Source organism: Ascaphus truei, chromosome 3 (genome assembly GCF_040206685.1).
Source record: "Ascaphus truei isolate aAscTru1 chromosome 3, aAscTru1.hap1, whole genome shotgun sequence".
Classification (NCBI taxonomy): domain Eukaryota; kingdom Metazoa; phylum Chordata; class Amphibia; order Anura; family Ascaphidae; genus Ascaphus; species Ascaphus truei.
This window is the reverse complement of record NC_134485.1, coordinates 349,174,397-349,201,389: the sequence shown is the minus strand read 5'-3', so window position 1 is coordinate 349,201,389 and position 26,993 is coordinate 349,174,397. Positions and strand designations below refer to the sequence as shown.

Sequence of the window (26,993 nt, the reverse complement as noted above, 5' to 3'; positions counted from 1 at the left end):
TCACGCCGCTCCAGCAACAGTGGTTCGCACACTAAGGGCAATAGCCAACATGGGGAGCCGGGAAAAGGCTCTAAGTGGGACACAGACTATGTAGCTAAATGTGTAAATTGTCATGAGAGGGGCCACACAGCAAAAATCTGCCCACTAAATGATGAGCCCATGCAATGCAACAGCGTGGAACCTTATTCGCTGTTGTCCCAATGTATGGGCCCTAGCCCAGAGGACCCCTTGAATAACCATCTGTGGGCATTTGTAAAGGTTAATGGTAAGAGGGTTCGGGCACTTCTGGACTCTGGGAGCATGGTCACACTAGTGTCGGAATACCTATTGCCCATTAAGAAGAAACAGGTAAACAGTTCACAAAGAGTGGCAATTTGTTGTATACATGGGGATAATCATGAATATTCCACTGTTGATGTTTTTTTTTAAACAGAATTTGGTTCTTTAGATTTCAAGGTGGGTGTTGTACCCAAACTGGCACATGATGTGTTAATAGGGACCGACTTTCCCCATTTTCTAAAAATGTGGTCCCCAGCTCAGAATAGCGCCCAGAGTTCAATAGCGGACCATAACGAAGTGTTAGAAGAAACAAATCCTTTCCCTTTTTCAGAAATGGATGTTGACGAGGGCCCAAATAAGAAGGGGGAAAAGGAGGAGTGCTGTGAAATTCCCTTCCCCATCACTACTTTGGTAGGGAATACCCCAAATCAAGATGTTGATCAGGCACTTACCACCCCAGTACAGGATAAGACCCTCGCTGACCTAGAGGTCAGTCCTGGGAGTTTTAAGAAGGCCCAGTGGGAGGACCCCACATTAGCGGTAGCAAGGGGAAATATACGGGACCAGAATAGTACTCATGGCCAACCAGATAGGTCACTTGCTTACCCCTACTTCGAGGTAGAGAACGACCTAGTATATCGGGTTGATAAAAGAAAATCAGTTACAACTAAACAATTGTTGGTACCACGGACATTCCGTAACGTAGTATTACACCTCGCACATTGTCATCCATTGGGGGGACACTTAGGGGTGGAAAAGACAAAAGAAAAGGTTCTCCGAAGCTTTTATTGGCCTGGGGTTCTGGCAGAAATTACAAACTATTGTTCCTCATGCCCAGAATGTCAGATCACCGCCCCGTTCAAAGCATACCGCAGCCCATTGGTACCCCTTCCCATAATAGAGGTACCATTTGACCGGATTGCTATGGATCTAGTAGGACCCCTAATAAAGTCTGCTAGGGGACATCAGCATATATTGGTAATATTAGATTATGCTACCCGATATCCGGAGGCAGTTCCCCTACGTAGCACCTCTGCTAAAAACATAGCAAAAGAGTTAGTACTTCTGTTTTCCCGGGTCGGAATTCCTAAAGAGATCTTATCTGACCAGGGAACACCATTTATGTCCCAAGTAACAAAAGAGCTATGTAAACTCCTAAAAATCAAGCATCTCAGAACCTCAGTCTATCATCCACAAACAGATGGTTTAGTGGAAAGGTTCAATAAAACCTTAAAGAGCATGTTACGCTGGGCGGTCGATAAGGATGGGAAAAACTGGGACTGTTTGTTACCATACCTGTTATTTGCCATTAGGGAAGTTCCCCAGTCATCCACAGGCTTCTCCCCGTTTGAACTATTGTATGGCCGACATCCAAGGGGCTTACTGGATATAGCCAAAGAAACTTGGGAACACAAAGTTACCCCTTACAGAAGTGTAATAGAGCATGTTGCCCAGATGCAGGACCGCATTGCTGCAGTCCTACCCATAGTGAGGGAACACATGGAGAAAGCTCAAGAAGCACAAAGGAATACGTATAATAAGGGTGCTAGGGTCAGAATTTTTTTTCCAGGTGATAGGGTACTAGTTCTGGTTCCCACCGTGGAGAGTAAATTCCTTGCTAAATGGCATGGGCCATATGAGGTCTTGGAAAGAGTGGGAGAAGTAAATTATAGGGTAAGGCAGCCAGGTAGGAGGAAACCTGAGCAAATTTACCATATAAACCTACTCAAGCCCTGGAAAGATAGAGAGGTCTTGTTAACCCTAGTACCCCCAGGTCCGTCAGAGAATCAAGAAACTGACCCAGAGGTTAGCATAGCTGAAACACTGTCCGTGCATCAGAAACGAGAGGTCCAGAGTTTAGTGAGAAGGAACAAAGAAATCTTCTCTACACAGCCAGGTAAAACTAACGTAATTAAACATGATATAGTCTCTGAACCGGGGGTCCGAGTTAACCTTAAACCGTACCGAATCCCAGAGGCCAAGAGAGAGGCTATAAGTTTAGAGGTTAAAAAAATGCTAAAACTAGGCGTAATTGAGGAATCCCAAAGTGGGTGGAACAGCCCTATAGTTTTAGTCCCAAAGCCAGACGGTACAACAAGGTTTTGTAATGACTACCGGAAACTAAACGCGGTGTCAAAACTTGATACTTATCCTATGCCCAGGGTGGATGAACTTGTAGAGAGACTGGGCAAAGCCCGATATCTCACAACCCTAGACCTAACAAAAGGGTACTGGCAGGTTCCCCTCACAGAAAGGGCAAAAGAAAAAACAGCCTTCTCAACCCCAGACGGCCTCTTTCAATATAAGGTGCTGCCTTTTGGCTTACATGGAGCTCCCGCCACATTCCAAAGAATGATGGATAAAATTTTAAAACCACATGTTCGGTATGCTGCCGCCTACCTGGATGATGTGGTAATCCATAGTGAAGATTGGCAGTCCCACCTTCCAAAGGTCCAAGCTGTGCTCGACGCAGTTCGGTCTGCTGGACTAACTGCTAACCCCGCTAAATGCACTATTGGTCTGGAGGAGGCCAAGTATCTGGGGTATTCTATTGGTAGAGGGTTACTCAAACCACAAACACTCAAAGTAGAGGCGATACAAAATTGGCCAAGGCCAGTCACAAAAAAACAAGTAAGGACCTTTTTGGGGTTAATTGGCTACTATAGGAGGTTTATTCCCAATTTTGCAACTAAGGCAACCCCACTAACCGACCTCACAAAAGCAAGAGGACCGCTAATGGTAAAGTGGTCCCCCGAAGCCGAACAGGCCTTTAGAAGCCTGAAAGAAGCTCTCTGTGCCCAACCAGTGTTGGTCACACCTGACTTCTCCAAAGAGTTCGTAGTCCAAACCGACGCATCTGAGGTAGGGCTGGGGGCGGTACTCTCCCAGGAGTCTCAAGGGGAGGAGCACCCCATCCTTTATTTAAGTAGGAAACTAAATCCCCAGGAGAAAAATTACTCCATAGTCGAGAAAGAGTGTCTCGCAATAAAGTGGGCTGTAGAGACACTCAAGTATTATCTGTTGGGGAGAAAGTTCCGATTGGTCACAGATCATGCACCCCTTACCTGGATGTGTCAAAATAGGGAGAAGAACGCTAGGGTGACCAGGTGGTTCCTACGCCTACAGCCCTTTAAATTTTCTGTGGAACACAGGTCGGGGCACAAACATGGCAATGCCGACGGGTTGTCAAGGATGCACTCCCTAATATCCATGGTCGCTCACCCCTCGAGGTCTGAGCTGGGGGGGAGGATATGTGACAGAAACCAGGGGTTGGTAATAAACTCCATATACAGGGCTCCCAGGATACTGAACAGTTTCTGTCCTGTCTAAGCTGAACAGGGCAGCCTCGTAGTACAGGCACTCCATTCCACAGTTTGTCTGCTGCCTGTTTTCTGTCACCTGTCATGCTGATTAGAGTTCAGGTATATAAGACCTGTTTCCTGTTTCCTCTGGGCCCCCGCCCAAGAGCCTGGAAGGCTGCTGAACTGCAGAGGGGTGAGAAAGCCTCTTTCCCAAATCGCTTCATTCATTCTGTTAGTTTGTCTAAAGACTGCAAAGGTACTTATTTTGTTGGTGGAAGTGGACAAGCCACTTCCAACTCTGAGTCAGGGACATCTAAGTTTTAAGTTATCGCTCAGACGAGCAGCTTTTTGTTTGGCTTTGTTTTCTGTTTACACTGTAGCAGTCCCAGTGCCTGGGATTGAATAAACCAGGTATAGCCTGTTTAAAGGAACAGTACGTGACGTCTCATCATTTAACCTACCCTAAAAGACCGTGTTCTAACAGTCCCGGACAGACGGCGGAGCCCCGGAGTAAGCCGTTTGTCACAATATATATATATATATATATATATATATATATATATATATATATATATATATATATATATATATATACACATGATTAACCAATATACAAAGGAAAGTTTAAGGGTTAACAAACACATGCACAAATAAAAATACCACTTCTCCAAATCAATACATCACCTTGCATATGAAAATTACAATATTATATAGCCACAGTAAAACAAAATCCTATTTCATAATAAAATAATTATTATCTTCCAATCAATATCATCAAATAACAATGAAAACATTGAATTTACATTGTATACATGATGTATAAAATCTATGCACCATATACACTCTGCCAATCAATGTTAACAATAAAATATTTCAAACAAAATACAATTAAATCCAAACAAGTATACTATTTAAACCAAGCAAGTCAACAAAAATAAATTACCATAAATTAATCAAATCCCAAAACAATTAAAATACCATACAAATCAATTACACAATTAACTATTTTAATCGTTCACCAAAATCATTCACAATAAAAGTTACCATCAGACAAAATAGAGTACCAAAAATAATCCACTATAAAAAACCAAGCCTCACCCTGACCTAAAGTACTGCAAACAACACCAAAATGTACATCTATCTAATTACACATTACATTACACACACATTTAAGCATAGCAAAATACATATTAATTCATGTTAAACAAGCATTTCCTAAAATAATAATTTATTACCCTGTACAGTATGTATATATTGATTGAGACATACATACATATATACATACATACATACAGTGGCAAGAAATGATATTGCCCAAAAAAATACAATCATATTAAAAAAAAAAAAGAAACCTGTAAAAGTTACAACAATAACATTTTTGGGGTTTACTTACCGTTAGTTGACCCACTCCCCGACTCCCGTCGATCGGCTTACTCTCGAATCAATCCACGCACAGGAACCCATAAAATAAAAAAACATAAAATAATAAACCATAACAATCCAGGTGTCTGTGTCTTCTATTTGTAATCCATTTCGTCTGTGGGGTCTTCATCTGTATTCTTCTTCCACTCTATTCTGGGGTCTTCTTCTCTTCTTTGGCCACGCCCTGGCCTTTAACCTTTTGTAGGAGGTTCTTCCTCCTCGGCGTCTGCCTTCAAAATGAGACGGCATAGGCTTTTATAGGCGTATGACGTCACATTTTGGTCAAATGGTTCCCACAGCCCTGATTGGGCCGTGAAAACCATGTGATTTGGCCGAAAAATTAAAAAAATTGATGACGTCATTTAAAGACAATGACGCCAGCCAATCAGAATGGCTGTGCTTCAATTGCCTTTAAGACGACGTCATCAAAAGAAAGATGGCCGCCCTCACATGGTACGGTAGCCAATCAGAGCGTGGGAACTACATCCCTACTCTGATTGGCTCTAGTAGACCATGTGACAGAGGCTTTCGGGAGAACGGATGGATGTGACGTCATACAAAGCCTGTCACATGGTACTAGAGCCAATCAGAGTTGGGATGGAGTTCCCACGCTCTGATTGGCTACCGTACCGGGGGCACCTGCGGGTAACACCCTAGGGCCACCGCCGGCCTACAGTATCATTGCTGTGCATATATGTACTGTATGTTAGGGGGGTATAGGGGTTGTTTGTGTAATATATATATATATATATATATATTTATATATTTATTTATTTATTGTGGGGCTGTTGTGTGTGTATTTTTTTATTGTGTGTAGCGGGGGTTGGCGAAGTGGGTATTAGCCCCAACGGCGGTTGTTTAGGGCTTGCGGGTGGGTAGCGGGAGGGCTTAACCCTTCATGACCGTAGCGGTATTAACCGCTACGGTCATGAAGGGGTTAAGCCCACCCGCAACCCCCCCACAAGGCCTAAACAGCCACCAAGGGCCAAATACCCCCTCCACCCACCCCCGCAACCCACAATAAACCTGGCACGGCTGGTTAACCCCTTTATCGCCTTAGCGGTAAGTCGCTAAGGTAATGAAGTGGGCTTTAAATGCCTTTTTCCTGCCTCGGATGCATGCCAGGGGGCTCCGGTGCTGGTATTAATGGGTATCAGCTCTGGAGACCCCCGGCATCAATCCCAGGCAGGAAAAAGGCCTGATTTTTTCTAAGTGTCGACCTTGCCGATGCTTCTCCCCCACCAACTTGCCTACTTTAGTTGGCGGCCCGGATTGCCGTAAAATTATCAATTCTAGAGTGCCGATCAGCAGCGAAAAGCTGATCGGGGCTACTAGAATTGAGCGAGTTTCAGAAAGTGCCGATAAGTGGCAAAAAGTGGCTTATCGGCACCCGGCTGCCGAAAAGTTTTTTTCGGCTAAAAAAAATGACGATTTTTGAAGCTTATCGGCGCTTACTGAATCGGAAAGGCAATATTGGCGAGGAAATTGCGAAAAACGGCTTTTCGGTGCTTTCTGCATCGAGTCCTAAGTCAGGTGCTATGTCCAAGTTCTCATTTTAGAACGTAGCAGTCGCAACTAGGGTTTTTAGCCGAAAAGAAGACCAGGAAGCCGGGAGGGATTTCCTGGTCAGGGTAAGCCTTCCGAAGCAGGTGCTCTGCACCTATTTGAGGATAGTTTTCACCCCAGTAAGTGTGTATTTCAACTGTATTTTAGTATTTCATATGTGTATATGCGGTTTACCTGAATAAACCTAATTTTATTCCACTATCTTGTTTTACCTTCTGAATGATCCCGGTCAAAAGGTGTTAAAAGTCCTGGTCTCCCATGACAGCTACACACCTGGATATATCAGAGAGCAATGCAATGCTTGTCCCTGCAGCAATTAAAGGGTTGACTATTTCAAGGTGTTGAACTGAATACATTCAGATACATATTTCTATCCATAAATGTAAAGATATGTCTAAACATGTAACAGCTTGTTAATTCAGTTTTAGTCTTTATTTGCTGTTTTATAAATGTATGTAAAAGAGCAAGGTTTTTGTTGCACTGTGTCTATGTATCTGGGGAATAATGTGTACATTTGGTTGATTTTTTTTTTTAAGTTTACAAATTCTTTTTAAATGTGCAATTCCATGCAACTCCTCAATAACATCATTAATACAAATGTAACAATCCATAAAGCAAGAACATCACTTTTTTTATCAGTGGCCCTAAAAACAACAAAAATGACATTCAAATACTGTACTTCCTAGTTGGGGAAGTGGAGGGCACTTGGCCATCAGTGTGATTGGCTAACAAAAGGAGTAACTAAAGCAAGTGAAACCCTCCCACTTTGAATAGCCATTCTTATAGACTAAAAATGAAAAACAATGGACTGCACCTTTCAGATTCATATGTTGAAAAATCATTGTAAAAGCTAATACTTTTAATAATCTTTTCCAATGTGATTTATATACTGAGTAAACATAATCTGCATTTTCACAATCATAATGTAAGAATATGTCTAAATATAGTGAAAGCATAAAGCATAGAGATCGGCTCTACAGTGGACTTGTTCATAAGCAAAATTAATGTTTAATTATTAAATGTATTAATAAAATGAGCAATGTTTCAGTCCTATAATGGACCCTTGTGAAGATCTTGCCAAAGGTCCATGCTAGGACCAAAATATTGTTCCTTTTAATAATAAATGTATTCTGTTTATGAACAAGTCCACTAGAGTGCCTGTCTTTATGCTTTATGCATTCAGACACACCTCCAAAATGATAGAGGGTTCATGGGTACCATTGGTGGATTTTCTTGTTTTTGAGAGTGCACCCATCTCTTCCTCTAAATATATTATGTAATATAATCTTAAAGGCTTATTCTGTAAACTCTGAAGTGGCAGATCACACAGCAATTAGCCAAATACTTCCATTGAAGTCAATGTTGATATGATCGGCCGCATTGGAGTTTATAGAATAAATCCCTAAATTATGGTTCAAGCCATTATCTGGCCAGGTTAGAAGCAGGATTGTGTGTACGGATTCTTGTGTACATATTTTTAGGTACACATTATTGGGGCTGAAAAGCATTTTAAAGATTAAAAATTATGTTCAAATGAGCGATTTAAATTATAAAACTTGGTGCAATGTATTCCTGAAACATTAAAGTCATGTCTATAATATTCTTATACAATAATTTATTATGCACATACTTGTTCCTAATGTCCTCAAAAAGACCCTGCATTATCTGGAGTTCTCCATCAACACGGTCGTTGCTATTCGACAAGCTGTCCAGCTGGTTATTGAGGCTTTTCACATATTCTTTAAAGATGGATTCAATGCCATTCTTCTGAGTTGTTTGACTTCCATGTTTCTGTAAGAGGCTCCATTTGGTCTCAAGCACTTTATTCTGTTGCTCAAGGAATCGAACCTAAAAAACAAAAAGAAAATAAATGCACATGTAATTTAAATAAGATGCTCAAAGATATGCAATAATTGAATGACAACGTAAAAAATTACGCAAACTGAGTTTTCTCACTGAGAGTGTAAATTATATTGTATTAATACGTTTAGGCCACACTACAACTTTGAAAAAGTTGAGATTATATATATATATATATATATATATATATATATATATATATATATCAAAATGAATAGACAATACAGAACGGTATCGTCTATTCGTTTTTGATTATTAAGCTCAGCCAACACGGTACAGATACCTCTACATCTATCTATCTATCTATCTATCTATCTATCTATCTATCTTTATATATATATGTGTGTGTGTGTGTGTGTGTGTGTGTGTGTGTGTGTGTGTGTGTGTGTGTGTGTGTGTGTGTGTGTGTGTGTGTGTGTGCGTGCGTGCGTGCGTGCGTGCGTGCGTGTGTGTGTGTGTATATCATATATATATATATGTAACACATGTTAAATACTCCTTCATTGAATTTAATTTCCTGAACAACAGTCAATCCATATTAAAAAAAAACAAAGATGGTGCTAAATGTACCTTGTCAATAAAGGATGCAAATTTGTTGTTTAGAGTCTTGATCTGCTCCCTCTCTTCTTTCTTAACCAATGAAATGTTTGGGTCAATGTCCAAGTTCAGTGAAGTCAGGAGCTTTTGATTGATGCTCACTTTTTGGATACCACCTGCAGGGGGCAGAGGAAACCCCAAACCACCAAAGCCTCTTCTGCCAAAGTCTCCAGCACCAGATATTGCGCTGGTGCCACCAAGGTTCAACCCTACTCCAGGTCTACCATTGCTTGTACTTGATACCATCTTTCTATTGCCACCAATACTATAGAGGCTTCTGCTCCCAAAGTTGGCACCACCAGCGGCAGTGCGAGTACCTGCACCACCCCATTGATCTTGATATACAGTGGCTGAGCTGAACTTAATTCTGTTGCTACCTCCTACAGAGGATGTGCTAAACCTCTTGCCAGATACTCCAGCAGTGACACCATATAGTTGTTGATTCCAGCTCATTATGGCTTCAGAAGGCTAATTAAAAATATGAGAAAAGCTAACAGATTCAATGGATGAACCTCTCCACTCTGACTACTCCACTTTTATTTTCTCAAAGCACTTGCTTGGCTATTTTTGAAAGAAGAGATCAGTTTACATTAATGCTACAGCCATGCCTTGGAGCAACCTGTTATATTCAGCCTGCTATATACACATGCTGTAAAATATGTGTTTTGCTTGCAGGCTTTGACTATTATGTTGCTGTAAAATAAAAAATACATTTCTTGGGTGATTAATTTATAGCAATATCCAAGTAGTCCGGTGACAAAGGGTACTGAAACTCCTCGTATTCTACCCTACTCTCATCAGCTAAACTCTACATACTCTAATAAACAATAAACAAAAAAGAATCAACAAGAGTGAATGCATTCTGGAGTAAACTTATTATAGAACAATAATACACATACATTTTCCAGGAAAAGATGCTGACATGAATGAACAAAATTATAAGGGCAACTTTCTCTTGATCCTACCATAGTTCACTGGGGTATCCAAAACTCTAAGCGCCTTTGTGCGAAAACTTAGAGTAATGGCAACTGGCCAGGTCTGATACTGTGCATCGGATCTGCTCCCTGAGTTGTATTCATGGTCATTTGGCTTTAGAGTAGTTTTTGAATGGCGGTCCCCAATTTAAGACAATCTAAAAGAACACTGTGTTTTTAATCTCGATAAATAGCTATTGTATTACACCATTACAGTAATTTTTGTCATTGACAATTTGAACAAGTTAATCACTCATAGAAATGCTGCTAATTTTGTCCCTGTTCTAGCACATTATCAAAATGCTAATTATATTTTAGAATATTTATTTACATTTACAGCATGTGTAAATTATGTTTCATTTCAAACTGGGTACACTGTTTGCAGTCATTATACAAACAGTAAAATAAAGGAAGTCTGATCCAGAAGGAGGACGTAAATCAGTATAGGTTTATTAGAATATTTTAGAGCATCTCAGATACTTGATTGTTAACAAAGTACAGTTGCTCATTATTATTCATGTGTAAAGTACAGAGAAATATTATTTATTACTGTTTCCTGTCCGTGCTAAATGACCTTCTTGAATGCTTGTCGCTCTCTGAAGAATCCTAAAACCCAACTCCCTCGTTGTAAGAGATTGAACCAATATTTTCTATGCCCTATCACTGTGGTAACTTTGCCTCTGTAACCCACACTTTCCCTTTTTATAAATGGAATGGTTTCACATTGTAGGAGAGACTATTATACCGTAAGTATGCAGACGTGTTAATACAGTAGTCAGACCCTGAAGCATTGGTGTGGTTGAGTCCAACAACTATTCATTCTAATATTTAAAAAAAAGCATCTAGAGTAGCTTCAACGTGTTGTGTCCCAGCACCTCACTTCTCCCATGTGAAACTAAGGCAAAGCACTGTGTAACATACAGAATTGAGGACGTAGTGTGATTCAAGCAGTGGTATGTTCTCCTCCATGTTAAATCTGTGATTAAAATACCCTTAATTAAGTCAATACTTGCTTTCTGAAATAAACAAACTTTCCTCATTTTAGTTTACTATACAGATGCTTAAAAGTTGTAATGGCAACTCCTATCTCTCCTTTTATTCTATCTATGTTTGTTGACTCCACCTTCTCTAACACCTTTCCTTTGATTAACCCTCTTCATATACTGTAGGCCATAATCTACCATCAGGAATTATTAAGGCCAAATACTCACTCAAATAAAGTTGTTCATGTCAACTCTCCTACTGTCATCATGAACATACAAATAAAGTATCTAATTGTCATCTACCCTCACTTTACCATGCAAAATGTAGGTGCCCCATTAAACAATTATATTATTAATGAAGTATTACAGTCTTGAGGTCGGTGGGAACCATTCCCTTCCAGTGATTTTCTGTGTCATAGTGTTACCTTAATAGACAATAAAGTATTTGAGTCAGTAATATGTCAATATAGCAGTGTTCAGTAGCTGTGCTTAACTAATATAAATTCAAGTTGGGTGGCACAAGAAATATATTATTTAACACACACCATTTATATGTAAATGGAGGATGTTTCCATTGTTATGGAAGTGAAGCAATTAGTCTATTTAGCTTGATAGAAAAACAATCACAAAAAATGGTTATTTCACATGCAGTTTATTAGATTACAGACAGTTTAAAGGATTCAACATTGCACAGAAAGAATAAGGAATACAAATGTTTAATAAAGAACGTATCCTGCCTGAACATTAGACAGCAACATTTTCAATATATTTTATGAGAAATAATCTGTAGTTGTTTTTGTATTTTTAGCAATGGAATTATGGACAATAGAGGCACACATTTACTAAGAATTTTTATTCCATAAAACACATTATGGCTATTCGTTTGAATGTGCTGTAAGGTGTTTTCTAGAGCCAGCAAGTGTTCTATGGAATAGTACAGTACTTTTAAGTAAACATGGGTAGTAATCCATCCTGCAGTAGTTCACTTGCTAGATCATATTGGAAGTTCAATGACAGGAAGTAATTTCTGATTTTGCCAGTGTAAGCGCAGGTAAAAGGTGCAAGATGCAACAAAAAAAAATGCAGGTAAAATTAAAGAAAAATCACACATGGCCATAATTACTAAATTGTGCTAAAGCTTTTGACACCTTATGACCTATTCATTTGAATGAGTCATGCGGTAGGTACCTTAGTTTGTAGCATAATTTAATAAATGTAGGCCATAGTATAGGACATAGTATATAACCCATAGTACAGGGCATAGTATCATCCTCTTGACAGCGAATTCCAATGAAAATGTGTCTCACTTTAGATGTTTATGTATAGTACCATTTTTGGAGAAATCTTTGGGAAAATTGTATTTCTGTTTCTGACTTCTGAAGCTATTGTTTGCAGTAAGAGGTGGATTCCCATCATTTAATCATTCAGGTGGTGCTATGAGATGCTTGTTTTTGTTAATGTTTATTAATACAGCCTTACTTTATAGCTCAAAATTACCTAAAACTCCTCAAACATAATTACAGGTCATGTGAAAATGATACAAACATCTAAAGTTCCAAGGGACTGATTGGTATTTTGCAGAATGCAAATATGTCAGTAGGTAAAATATGTATGATGTTTCCTTCCCCTGGGGTTGGGTGGAATGTGCAGGTGCTGTGTGCAAAAAAAAATACATGCACAGCTTTAAAGATCTAATAATGAATCATATATTCTCATTCTGAATATCTGCATTCTGTATCCCGGTAAAGCAGCAGTGCTTTCTACTCAACTCCTTCTAGAAAAATGATCAAATAGTAAGTACTATACATGGTAATCCAAACTTCAGCAATTGTTTCAGAACATATAGATGTACCTGTTAATCATTTATGAGGCGCAAACTGAGGAAAGAGATACAGTCCCTCTAAACTGAATCCTGGAGTGCACAATGTGCGCTCTACAGGTTGTGTCACCAGTATCCTATGTACTTTTTCATATTAAGGCCAGAGGCACATGTGATTTATTTTAACTGCAGTCCTAAAGCTTGCAGATTGTAGGAGCTGTATCTCAGACACCAGAGAAATATTGGGGACTTGATTGGATGCTACCAGCTTTATCACCTACCACCTAAACTGAACTGCATAGGTGGCACTATGACTTTTATGGAGATATTGCTGTGAGAAATGGACAAACCATTCTAGTAAATGGAAAAGAAAGCCTTTGGATTAAAGCTATGAGATTAATAGTGTTTTTGGACTGAAGAGGAGGTAGATGTTTTTGAGATAATAGCTGCCCCTCCTTGTCTGCTTCCAGAACTGAAGCTGCCACCTCCCCCTCCAATCTGGCCTCCTGACCCATAACCACCTCCGCCTCCGGCACCATATCCACCACCACCACCACCTCCAGAAGAAAATCCACCTCCTCCTCCAGAGCCAAAACCACCACCTCCTCCAGAGCCATATCCACCACCACCTCCACCTCCACTTCTTCCACCTCCACCTCCAAATCCTCCTCCTCCACCTCCAAATCCTCCTCCTCCACCTCCAAATCCACCTCCTCCAGCTCCAAATCCACCTCCACCTCCACCTCCGCCAGCACTGTATGAACCTCCAGAAGAACTGCTGACCACTGCTGCAAGTAAAAGCATATGTAGTGTAAGTGCTGCTTCATTCTCCAGTACAAAAAAATAATATGCAATTTATATAATTGATATATACTTACAGATGCTCACATCATTGGTAATTTCTCCTGACATCCTACAATATAATGACAACAAAAGCATGTCAGTGACTAAAAGACCTTAACATGTACAGCTTGGAGGAGAAAAGGGAGAGAAGGAATACTGTAGCGTTGAAACTTTAAAATATGTAACCGGTTTCAACAAGTCACAGGTGGGAAATATATTTCAGAGACAGATACATATTAAAACATACAGAACCCCAATAAGCTCATATATAGGCACTGTACCGTGTATCTGTGTTAATGGATGTAGCACTGATCTCTGTCTGTGTTTCATGTTCTGTCTCTGGTTTTAAATATATATTGCCATGCTCAGTAGCACTCCTCTTTGACACCTATACGCATATATATATATTGTGGTTATTTTGGGGGTTCAATATGAGCTTATTGGGGTTCTGTATGTTTTAATATGTATCTGTCTCTGAAATATATTTCCCACCTGTGACTTGTATATACATATATATATATAGGCACTCTACCGGGTATCAGATAAATATTAGAACAAGAGTTCATGTTCTGAAGCTGGACGGTGAAAGGCTCAGGAGAAATGTGGAGAAGTACTTCTTTCAACACAGAAAGGGCGATGGATTTGTGGAATAACCCCTGAACCGAGGTGATAGAGATTTATATGGTAAAGGAAATAAACACTGCATGAGATAGATATTGGGCTATCCTAAATATGTAAGAAAGACAAATCTCAAAGGGGGTCTTATGTTTTACAACAGATAAGAAAGTGGGCAGATAAGGCTGGTCAAATGGTTCTTATCTGCCATCAAATTATATGTTTCAATTCTACTATACAATATAATACATTCTGAAACTTGTATTAACAACATTATTTTCTGTAGCGTTTCATAATTCTTCACTTTCCCATTCGAAATGCACTTTAGCCCCCTTTTCCCACTTTTGTTAATCTCTAGATACTCCTCTGCCGCTGCTCACATTTCTCTCCAAAGGGAGCAGTAGCGCAAAGGAGGAGGTAGGGGATATATAAAAAGGAATGACAACTCTAGGATTGGCCTGTCTTTCATCTCTCTTTCTATTTAGCTACTGTATATTTCTTTTTTTAGTTGACCTCCACCTTGACATTTTTGGATACCAAAACGTATAGATGCAATTTTGGTATCCAAAATAAATCCATGAATACAAAAATAAGGAGGGTGACATTTCTACCTATACCTGTTGAATGATCAGATTAGGCTGTTTTTTGGGGGGTGGGGGTTAAACAAGACAAATAAATACATACAAATGTAAAATAATAATAATATTACAACACCTACATAATAATGGTTTAGCATGCACAATTTTAATGTAAAGGAAAGTAAGGATTGTATTTATATATACAATGGGTAAAACAATATATAAGGTATATGAGATTTTTTTTGTAATACACAAGTTATTTAATCTTTTTATTCTTAACTTGAATTATCATTTAAATGTCTTGTAAGGAAGTTTTAATAAATGTGTGCACAGTGCAACAAGCTGCACTGACATTCTTATTGCCCACAACCTACCTGAACTCTTCTCCTTCCAGCAGGGCTCTGTAGGTGGCGATCTCAATATCCAAGGCCAGCTTCACATTCATCAGCTCCTGATACTCACGAAGCTGCCGAGCCATGTCCTCCTTGGCCTTTTTCAGGGCAGCTTGAAGCTCATCCAGCTTTTTTTGAGCATCTTTTAGAGCAAGTTCTCCGCGTTCCTCAGCCTCTGAGATAGCTGATTGCAGAGTGGCGCACTATAAAAAAAAAAGAAGAAGCCAATAGCGAACAAAGTTATGACATGTAACGCAATATACTGTATGATAAGATAGTAGTCATGTTACATAGTTACAGTACCTAGTAGATGAGGTTGAAAAAAGACACGTCCATTAAGTTCAACCTATGTTAAATATAAAGGAGAAATACTTATCTTTCATTTGTATTTACAGTATATTGATCCACAGGAAGGCAAAGAAAAAACCTCAGTGAAACATTAGCCAATTATGTCTCTTAAGGGAAAATAAAATCCAACCTGACTACCATAAAAGCAATCAGATTTCTCTCTGGATCAACATCCTTCGCATGTTTACTTATTTGGTATATCCCTGTATACCTTTCCTTTCTAAGAAGATGACCAACCTTTTCTTGAAGATATCTATTGTATCTGCCATCACAGTCTCCATGTGTAATGAAGTCCACATTTTAACTGCCATTACTGTAAATAACACTTTCCTTTGTTGCTGGTGAAATCTCCTTTCCTCCAACCTTAAGGGATGCCCCCATTTCATTTGTACTGCCTTTGGGATTAATAGTTATTTTGAAAGTTCCTTTATTGCCCTCGAATATACTTTTATATAGTTATCATATCCCTTCTTAGATGCCTCTTTTCTAATGAAAACAAATCTAATTTAGCTAGCCTCTCCTCATATATCAGATTTTCCATTCCCTTAATTCATTTGGTGGCTCTTCTCTGCACTTTCTCTAGTTTCATAATGACTTTTTGATGGAGTGGTGCCCAAAATTGTACTCCATATTCAAGGTGTGGTCTTACTAATTTTTTATATAGGGGCATAATTATGTTTACTTATCTTCCACCCATCTTCCACCCATACCTCGTTAAATGCAAGGTAAGATCTTTTTTTGCCTTTGCAGCTACTGCATGACACTGGGCACTATTGCTAAGCCTGCTGTCTACAAGCACTCCTAAATCTTTCTCCCTCACGGATTCCCCTAATTTAGCCCAATTTAATTTGGGTGATGGGAAGGGGTAACCAGGCTCTCTAATAAAGTCATGCCCGTTTTTGTTACCCCTGATCCGTGTATAAGGGTCAAAAAGAGTTAGCTCTTGGACCCAGTAACATTGTATCACTGTGTTATACTGTATGTATTAAAAGCAATGTTTGTGTTTTCCCTTTCAAAGCATACAATCAAGCAGGGATTGCTAGGGTATGAGTTTCAAAGTTTTTTTGCGGAGGAACCATTGACAGAATGTGCCTAGGAGGTTGGGGTCCGGAGTTGTCGGTTCCCCCATAAATGTACCCAGGTTTCATGCCTGATTCTCGGATACATGTAGGCACATTGTCCCAGCAATACCTCCCTTTGAAAATGCAAGAGTGACTCACCCCTAGGGTACCCTGCTTTAGCACAGACCAGAAAGGAGAATGAGGCACAGGGATAAAACATGTATCCCTGTAGCTGGGGGGAATCCCTAGGTTAATGGGGGTACCCCAGCTAGTTCCAAGGTGACCCTACAACCAGTATAAGGTTTGTGGGTGCCCCAACCGTATATAAGGTTGAGGGGGGACTCTGAGAATCCAAACGGAGTCCAAGGGAAAGTGTGTGGGAAATAAGGCAGATAGAAATAACTATTTTTCCTTTTCTGTCCCTATACCTAGAGACTCAGAAATGTATTAAAATATACTTTAATATAATGTAATGTACTTTTTACATTCGGAACCGATGTTCAAACTGGCTACCCGAGCAAACCCATAGGCACCGGTAAGTCTGCTGGACATCGGAGTTCAAAGCAACCAGAGAATGCCCAGAGGTGTGAATAGCATTTGGTCAGCGGAGAAAGGTGGTGGAGTACCAGGTCCAGAGATCAATGGTAGTCCTGCCAGAACTGTTGGAGCCTGCCCAGCGGGTGGCATTGAGTTAGCCAGGGAGAGAGGTGGCAGGCTTGCGCATGCCTCTTGGCTATTTCGGATTTCCCGCTGACCCGGCTTTTCTAGCCGGCTTGGCTCTGATTGACTGCTTGGAAAAGTTCCCACGTGTTGATTGGCTGCTCAGTTTTGTAAATGAATCTGAAAATACTATAAGAACTTATGAGCCAATAAGATGGAGAGTTCCCTGTAGTAAGAGCACGGGCGGGCTTTTCAAAGTTGCTTCATGTGAATAGCAGAGCAAGCGGCTTCGATTTTGAGCCTTAAAACCCTGCCCGCCAGAGACTAAGTCCAGCATTTTGCGGCCAAGTTCTCAGAATCGAATGTAGCGGCCGCAGCTGGGATTTTATGCCGATTTGAGTTCCAGGAGAGTTGGACTAATTCGCGGTCAGGAGGGACTAAGTTCTCAGAACAGAACGTAGTGGTGGCGTATGGAATTTTATGCCGATTTGGGTTCCAGGAGATTCCGGGCTAAGTCCCTGTCAGGGTAAAACTCTCCCATAGAGTTCCCTGACCCTCGGAAAGTCTAGTTTTTGGCCCCAGTCCCAAAGTGAGTGTGTCTTTTTGTCTGTATTTTGTGTATCATTGTGTGTAAGCAAATTTATGCCGAATAAATTACAATTTATTTCATTACCTTGTTTTGTTCAATGAATGATCCCGGTAAAAAGGTGTAAATAACCTGGTCTCCTGTGACAATTTGTAAGTTGCCTTTTTATTCTTGTTTCACAAATGCATAACCTTACATTTATCTGTACTAAATCTCATCTGCCATTTACCTGTCAACGTTTCCAGTCTATCCAAGTCCTTTTGGAGAGAAATTACATCTACCTTACAGAATTTAGTGTCATTAGCAAAGCTGGATTGTTACTGTACATCATTATTGTAAACTTAGTTTAAAAAAGAAAACGAACTTGTGAAATGTTTTTTCTGCAACATATACTGCTGCGGCCGAGTTTATTCGAGCATTTGCCCGTTCTCGGCCGCAGCAGTAACCTGGCGCGCGCCGGATGACGCGTGAGCCCTGGACGCGCGTGCAGGGGGCGCTGGCACCCGATGACGCGTGACCGCGCATCGGTGACGCGCGGCACGCCGAGGGAGTGGGGCTAGCAAGCCGGGGCATCCCCCGGCTTGCGGAACTAGCCCTGCTCGGATTAAGTGTGTCGGTAGTGTAGTATCCACTGCACAAAAACATCAGTCCTCAAGATATTTATTGGTAGGAAATAATTTCTCCTGCTACTATTTTTCTCCTGAGAAAACAATAGCCTATCTTTTCCCCTCGTGTTTGACTATACAGTATTGATTTCAATGGGGAATCTAGGGGCTATATCCATTTTTTCTTCCCTGGTTTACAATTTTTTCAAATAAATGTTCAATGTAAAACTACAAAAATAGCTGAGCAACTTACTTATTCCAACACAACCCAAGAATTATAGTAAGACCATTATCCAGAAACATTCATCCTCTCCCCAGTTTTAAAAAAAAACTGGTGAATCTTATATTTCACCACCCGCACATCTCTAGAATAGCCGACCAGCGTCTGTTCAATTCTGTTGAATGCCCAAAAATATAAGTATGTATTTTTATTTATATATTGCCACTAATGTACACAGCACTTTACAGAAAAATCATGATAGTACATGGAGATAATATACAAAGTTTTTCAAGTTCATTAAACAGTTAACAATGGGAATTAAGTGCCCCTGTCCTAAAGAGGTTGCAATATAAATGGAATAATGGAGACTTACAGAATACAGTAGGAGCAAGTGCAGTATAAAACATATTTGAGGGGTCAAGTAAGTGTATCAAAAGTCAGGAGTAAACGTCCACCACCGGAAGTAATCTTACTGGCCATTCAAGTGAATGGGTCTTAAGGTGTCTTTTGGTGCTGGAGGTTGCCTTATGACATACAGTAGTAAATTGACATTAGGTTCTGCACTCCGTACCTTGGTGATCTAGTCTATGACAGTTACATAGAAAATCAATGAGGGTATAATGTGCAGCAAAGTAATGCATAGCTACCTGTTTCTTGATATTTTCAATTTCAGCTTTCAATCTCTGGATCATCCGATTCAGCTCAGATATCTCACTCTTGCTGCTTTTCAAGTTGTCCCCATGGTGACCTGCAGTTGCTTGTAGCTGCTCGAACTGATAGGTCAGAGGCAAAGATCAAATTTAGCATGCGGTTTGTACAAAACAAACAGACCCACTACACCATTCAAGTAACAATATTGCAACAATATTTTAATTTAGAGAAAAAGTTGTAATGTTTCATTTGTTGAGGTAGATAAATAATAGGCCATGGCAATCTAAATGTTGGTGCCTGGCGTGGAAGGAGACAAAATGACTTACCCAAGAACATAGTCAAAGGCAGTGTTCTTACCACAAAGATACTTCTTCAGCTCAAGATTGGGCCCACTTATAAAATTATTCCCTCCAAAGGATGGCATTATCAATCCAATACAGGAGCAATGTTATAAAGTTTACTCCTGCATGAATGGGGGCTACATAACATGGTACATCTCTATTGTTTACTAATCCAAATTGGCAATTTCCAAAATACCATTTGGTTGTGTTTAATTGGGAATTACCCTATTTAATAATACATCTTACAACTGCAACATTTTTTGAGTTCCTCTTTACCTTCATGGCATAAGCAGATTCAGCTTCAGCCCGGCTTCTGTTGGCAATTTCTTCATATTGAGCCTTAACCTCAGCAATGAGGCCATCAAGATCCAAGCACCGGTTGTTGTCCATAGACAGAATAACAGAGGTGTCGGAATGCTGCCCTTGCAGATCATTCAATTCCTGCAAGTTAAAAAAACATTTTACAATACAGAAACTTAGCTAGCTCCAAACCCAAACCCACAGTATTATATATTTATAAACTTAATAGAGTCAGAGAGAGAGAGAAAGAGAGAGAGAGAGAGAGAGAGAGAGAGAGAGAGAGAGAGAGAGAGAGAGGGGGGGGGGAGGAGAGGGAGGGGGAGGCGAGGGGGAGAGGGAGGGGGAGAGAGAGGGAGGGGGAGAAGGGAGGGGGAGAGAGGGAGGGGTGAGGGAGGGGGAGAGAGAGAGAGGGAGGGGGGAGGGGAGAGAGAGAGAGGGAGGGGGAGAGAGAGGGAGGGGGAGGGAGGGGAGAGAGAGGGAGGGGTAGAGAGAGGGAGGGGTGAGAGAGAGAGGGAGGGGGGAGAGAGGGGGAGAGAGAGGGAGGGAGGGGAGAGAGAGAGGATGGGGGGAGAGAGGAGAGGGAGGGGGAGGCGAGGGGGAGAGGGAGGGGGAGAGAGAGGGAGGGGGGGAAGGGAGGGGGAGAGAGAGGGAGGGGAGAGAGAGGGAGGGGAGACAGGGAGGGGAGAGAGAGGGAGGGGGAGAGAGGGAGGGGGAGAGAGGGAGGGGTGAGGGAGGGGGAGAGAGAGAGAGGGAGGGGGGAGGGGAGAGAGAGAGAGGGAGGAGGAGAGAGAGGGAGGGGGAGAGAGGGAGGGGTAGAGAGAGGGAGGGGGTGAGAGAGAGAGGGAGGGGGGAGAGAGGGGGAGAGAGAGGGAGGGGGGAGAGAGGGGGAGAGAGAGGGAGGGAGGAGAGAGAGAGAGGATGGGGAGAGAGAGGGAGGGGGGAGAGAGAGGGAGGGGGAGAGAGAGGGAGGGGGAGAGAGAGAGAGGGAGGGGGGAGAGAGGGGGAGAGAGAGGGAGGGAGGGGAGAGAGAGAGGGAGGGAGAACGCAAGAAAGAGGCAGCACTCAGTGGTAAGTATTCAAAAGTGTATTGAACAGACACATACAATTGTGGATGTATCGGAAGAAGATCCCTCCACGGGATCAAAACATCAGTTGTATGTGTCTGTTCAATACACTTTTGAATACTTACACTGAGTGCTGCCTCTTTCTTGTCTTTCTGCCAGATGGTAATGTGCCTTTTGCATTTTACATGGGACAAGCACCAGACCTTTTGGACTATTGATATTGGAGTGCTTGCTTTTCTTTCTACACATATAAATATATATATATATATATATATATATATATATATAAATATATATATATATATATATATATATATATATATATATATACATATACATATACATACATACATACATACATATATATACACACATATATATATATATATATATATATATACACACATATATATATATATATATATATATATATATATACATATATATATATATATATATTTATTTATATATACACATATGTTATACATATATACAGACATACAGACATTCAAGTATTGCTGCATGGGCGGGGGAGGATGTGCAAGGTGTGTTTGGGGGATGTGCATGTGGTTATAAGGGATTAAGAGGGATATGCGGGATTAAAGAGTGGTATGTGCAAGTGGAAGTGACGGGGATGTGCAGGTGATGATGGGGAGGGTGTATGATTGGAAAGAATGTGCGGTGGATGTACAGAGAATGATGTGGGGGAATGTCCTCAGGTGGGGTTTGCTTCCCCCCCCAAATCCCTAAACTTTCCCATCTCTGGTGTCAGCTTTATTTTACATTTTACTACTGATTGTGTTTTGATTTAACTCCTACAGTACAGTGCATGATGAGCCAGAATTACACTGACGATACATTTCTATTTATTCAAATCACAGTTATCAACTGGAATAAAAGGGAAGATTTTACCGCATCATAAAGCGTTCTCAAGAAGTTAATTTCATCAGTCAGTGCATCGACTTTAGCCTCGAGCTCTACTTTGTTCATGTACGCAGCATCCACATCCTAGAGACAATTCAACATGTTGAGACAGTGTTAGCAAATTTAGCATAGCCACAAAAGTATTGGAATGTGACTATGTTAGGCGGTTTACATTGAACCAGCAATCTGCATCGGTTTATTCTCAAAAAAGTAAGGGGTGTTTAGCTGGTCCTTACTTGTCTATTTGACTGGCAAGTCTGCCTAGCATGAGAAACAAAACACAAAGTTGGTTTCTGATAATAATTTTATTGACTGACTGATGTGTCAAAATACCGATGTATAAGACGTAAAAGCTCCCGCTGGCGCAATGCCGAGCAGGATGCACACACCGTGCCCCTAGGAGTAGACAACATTATCTTTCTATTAGCTGTGTGTGAAAAAGAGGTAAGGCTAACAATTGTTGCACCCGTTGGTGCGTGCCTGAGGGTGCAATAACATCGGCAACATCTGTACAAGCTATCAGGACCAATTAGGTCCTTTTGTACATGACTATTAAAGGAATGTGAGTGAATCAGAAAGCTTGAGCAAACCCCAAAGGTTCTCTCTGTGGCCATATTCACTAAAGGGTGTTATGCTTTAGCACGTCCAATCTCCCATTCATTTGAATTAAAGTCAGGTTGTGCTGAAGGTTAGAACCCTTTAGTGAATATGGACCTGTGATGAGCACAGGAAACTATTTTCAGCTCCTGAATGAACTGGTTAACTGTTATATACTAGGTAGCAATTATTCTAGAACAAAATGGGAAAAAGATCACCTACTTAGATCTAACATTTACAAGGGAGCTATGCCAGATAATTTGACTTACCTGCAAATTTACTGTATTGCAAAAGTTTTATAAGTGTTTTAATTATTATTATTAACTGATTGGCTACAATATAATTTTTTCCTGCTGCAACCTACTGTATTGTCTGATGTTATTGTATCTAACATTTACTTTTTCCTTAGTTTCAATGGATGGGATTCTGAACATTAGCTACTAAGAAAGTTTCCCTTTAAAAAAAAAACATCAGTAGAATAACCACAGATATAATACTCCACCGATTTTATTTCCACCTCTGATAAACTTTCTGGGTTTTTTTTGTTTGTTTTTTTGTGCAATGCCAGTTTTACAGCCGAGAGGCTTTGCTAGATGTCACCCTCTATGTCTGAGTAAGAAAAAATGTCACAATTTCACAAGCACTAAAATCCGTGCTCTATATATTTCACTCAATGCAGGTTACTTGGAACAAGATCTTACTTAGTAATCATATATTCTAATGTCCATAGTTTAACATCATAAGAGCGTATAACCATTCTCCCTTGACATTGACATTTAAGGTTACTCCTAAATTGCTCACCTTTTTGAGGACAACAAACTCATTCTCTGCACTTGTACGTTTGTTTATTTCATCTTCATATCTGTCAGGAATAAACAGAGAGGATAATGCATTTATCACATACAATATGGTCCAAATTATGGCACATAATATATCATGAAAGAGTGTCATGTATATAAATATAAACAAGAGGGCGTATCACAGTACTGTATGTTCTGAGAGAGAAGCTAAACATACATTACAATTGTTGCAAAGTTGTGTAAATCCTTTTAAACTGGTAGGTGACAAATTACAATAACCTAGCAATACAAAATACTTACTGTACTGTATATGGAATAAATTATGTTATTAAATGTGTTTTCATGTTCCTGAGACAGTATGTGTAATGCACTGCTAATCTTAATCTAGCTATCAAGCCTACTCTCAGGTTAGTTTATTGCTGGCTGACAAGTCTGCACATCATTGAAATTAACCTACAGCAAATGCAGATGTAGAAGGTAAATCATAACCTGAATTGTTCATTCTAATGCACAATCTAATTTATGAATACATTGTGCATATGTACTTGGGCAGCATCACACTTTCTAGACTATATGCAGCTTTAAATACCTTTCACTTGAACTCCAATAAAAATATTCAAATGAAGTACATTGTTGAAGAGCAACTTTCAAAACTGCAACAATATCAATCAATGCATATTATCTCAATGTGCTCCACAAAAAGTAATCACAACCTACAATCTATGTTTTTTCACACAGGACCAATACAACTGCTAGAATCTTGTACCACACATTCAATCTATGTTTCCAATGTGTAGCTCACATACAGTACTGTACACTAGGCCTTTAATCAACATGCTGTGAGGTCATTACCCAGTGTTGGAGAATAAATCATTTGAATGGAATGGCAATGTTCTCCAGCACAGAGAATCGTCTTGCTGCATATTTAATGCATTCCATACTTCTGTTTGATTCACTCTCTTTTTGCATCATACATTTCTCAAATTATTATCTTATTAAGGCTACTGTTGCCACTGGAGTTTCTTGTAATACATAGTAGCTTTGCAACTTTCTGGAACATTACATACAGTATATGAAGGGCACTACATCACGATTTGTCTCTAATTTAATTTTGTTGGTCAAGCACTGCAAGTTTATCCACACATACTTGTTTTTGAAATCCTCCACAAGATCCTGCATGTTCCTTAGTTCTCCATCCATACGACCTTTGTCATTGTTTAGCCCATCCAGCTGCCGCCTCAGGTTGCTGATGTAAGCTTCAAAAAGAGCGTCATTGTTGTTTTTCTTGGAGCCACCTTTTTGCCCATGTTCCTGCAAGAAACTCCACTTTGTCTTCAACACCTGATTTTGCTGCTCCAAGAATCTGACCTAGAACCCAACATGTATAATGGCAACAAAAAAAAAGAGTACAATGTTATTGTGATGTGAATAATGTGGTAAGTATCTCCTGAAAACTGTGTAATGCGACAAAAAGCTATTAAGATAGAATCTTCACCTTGTCGATGAAGGAGGCAAATTTGTTATTGAGTGTTTTAATCTGCTCTCTTTCTTCTGTTCGCACTTTTTGAATGGTTGGATCAATTTCCAGTTTGAGTGGTGATAGAAGACTCTGGTTAATGGTCACTTGTTGGATTCCACCAGGTGGGCAGACAGGAAAACTGGGACCTCCAAAGCCCCCATCAGCATAACCTCCACCCCCAAATCCTCCACCTCCTGCTCCCCCACCAAATCCTCCACCACCAAACCCACCACCTCCTGCTCCACCACCAAACCCACCCCCTCCTGCTCCACCACCAAATCCACCACCTCCTGCTCCACCACCATAACCTCCCCCACCTCCACTAGCACTACCTGTACTAATGGAAATTCTTTTATTTCCTCCAAGGCTGTAGAGGCTTTTAGAGCCAAAGCCACCACCTCCAGAGCGCCCACCACCACCACCACCACCACCACCACCACCACCACTACCACCACCACCACCCCCTGCTCTAGATACAGAAGCAGAACTGAAGCTAACTCTGCTTCCACCTCCACCTCCACCTCCACCTCCTCCCATGGAGGAAGAGCTGAAGCTCTTGCTACCTGCTACAGATCTGCTAGCATAGGATTGCTGATTCCTACTCATTGTGGCAAATGTATAGAAACAAAGTTAAGTATTGAATTGAGTAAGCTGAGATACAAAAGCAGAAGAGGGAAGGATTCTTAGCCCCTCTGGTCTTAGAGGTAGTTCTTGCACCTTTTATATTGTTTTTGTAAGTGGGTTTGGCCGCCTTGGGAATCAGAAGACCAATTTACTGCAATCATGGGCTTGGCAAGTTTGGCATGCCTGGAAGCACATATTTTTTTACCTGCTCAATGGATTGATAAATTGGGACACACCTCCTACTGAAAAAATGTAAACTGAGAAAATACTTTACTTGAAGCTTTGGTGTTATGAAATCCTTTTATCTGCTATACAGGTACTAGTGAAACAGTATGTTAAAGATATTACAAAAAAGATCCCCAGGCAATTGTTTTTTTTTTTTTTTGTTTTTTTTTTTTGTGAAAGTGCAGAAGAAGCATTTTTTAGAGCTGTATTTACATAATATGTCTCTTTGTGTCATCCACAACACATTTACTTACTGTAATTGCCAACATATATCTGTGGAATCTACTGTATGCTCAGAAAGCTGAAAAAATCACACATCATCCTGGAGACTCATGTACTTAAAAGTGTCAGGAGAATTTCTGCAACCCGAGTTTACTCAAAAACATGTAGGCCTAAGGTGTTTTAACCTGCCAATATCATGAGCTTGATTCATTATGTAGAAATATGGAATGTGGCTATTGTGTTATAATATGCCCCCACTGCTCATTTTTCATACAAGTATTTTTCACACCCTGTTATTGGACCAACAAGTAGTTGATATGTACAGTAACATACAATCATCATACCTCACTTTGGGTATTGCAGAAATAAAATGATTATACAGTATACAGTGTTTATTAGAGGGATATCTGGTTACAATGGATGTTGAGCGGAAATGGGAAATAAGAGAAGTAGAAACAGGTGATCTAGTGTGAATATTAACAGTAGAGACATAAAAGCCTCTATTGAAATGCAAACGCGGCCTAGATAGTCAGTGGACATAAGTGGGGGAGTGAAATAGGACAGGGCAGTGTATGGGTCAAAATATACAGTATCTAAATATAAACCCACTATAACTATAATAATGTCTGGCTATCTATATAAAGAAAGTTACCAGGGAACGGTGCATCATCAATAACTAGTTGGTTAATTAATTAACTAATAAATAGCATAATAATTACATGTTTTTGGTATTAATGAAATAGAGTAGTAAAGGTATAAATAAAATAGAACATCCTGCAAAAATATTTAATAATACAACTTTGCTTTGCTCTCAGTAATGTGAACAAAAAAGTATCCATAATTGAATCACAGTATAGAGATGGGTACAGGGCCAAATGATTACCAACCTGCACACTTGTGTTCATAAAAATGTCTGTTGTGTCTTGACATGCCAATAATTAGAAAACACAAAAACCCAAAGTTATTGTAACTTGATTAGAAACTGATTCGTCAGTCCAGCGATATGGAAAGTACTG

The 26,993-nt window shown here is 40.2% G+C and overlaps 2 protein-coding genes across 2 annotated transcripts in view; both read right to left on the bottom strand.

Moving 5' to 3' along the window:
- LOC142490061 (keratin, type II cytoskeletal cochleal-like) overlaps positions 1–11,482 on the bottom strand; it is a 54,494-nt gene extending 43,012 nt beyond the window's left edge. The window contains exons 1-2 of the mRNA XM_075591854.1: positions 9,000–11,482; positions 8,200–8,417 (exon numbers count right to left, since the gene is read on the bottom strand). Coding sequence (XP_075447969.1) covers positions 8,200–8,417; positions 9,000–9,479 — 698 coding nt within the window. The 5' untranslated portion in view covers positions 9,480–11,482. The remainder of the gene's footprint in view (positions 1–8,199; positions 8,418–8,999) is intronic.
- A 136-nt stretch (positions 11,483–11,618) lies between these two features.
- LOC142490060 (keratin, type II cytoskeletal cochleal-like) lies at positions 11,619–25,614 on the bottom strand. Its single transcript, XM_075591853.1, has 9 exons — positions 24,883–25,614; positions 24,535–24,755; positions 23,389–23,449; positions 21,979–22,074; positions 19,979–20,143; positions 19,358–19,483; positions 15,213–15,433; positions 13,681–13,715; positions 11,619–13,590 (listed from the first exon to the last, which is right to left on the bottom strand). Exons 1-9 carry the CDS (start codon positions 25,510–25,512, stop codon positions 13,199–13,201), a joined length of 1,947 nt encoding a protein of 648 aa, XP_075447968.1. The 5' UTR covers positions 25,513–25,614; the 3' UTR covers positions 11,619–13,198.
- Positions 25,615–26,993: the final 1,379 nt, after the last annotated feature.

Coding starts and splice junctions, on each gene's coding strand:
- LOC142490060 (XM_075591853.1), bottom strand. CDS start 25,512: ATGAGTAGGAATCAGCAATCCTATGCTAGCAGATCTGTAGCAGGTAGC. Junction 24,756..24,882: donor TTGCCTCCTTCATCGACAAG/GTGAAGATTCTA, acceptor GTTGGGTTCTAG/GTCAGATTCTTGGAGCAGCA. Junction 20,144..21,978: donor TGAGAACGCTTTATGATGCG/GTAAAATCTTCC, acceptor TTTAACTTGCAG/GAATTGAATGATCTGCAAGG.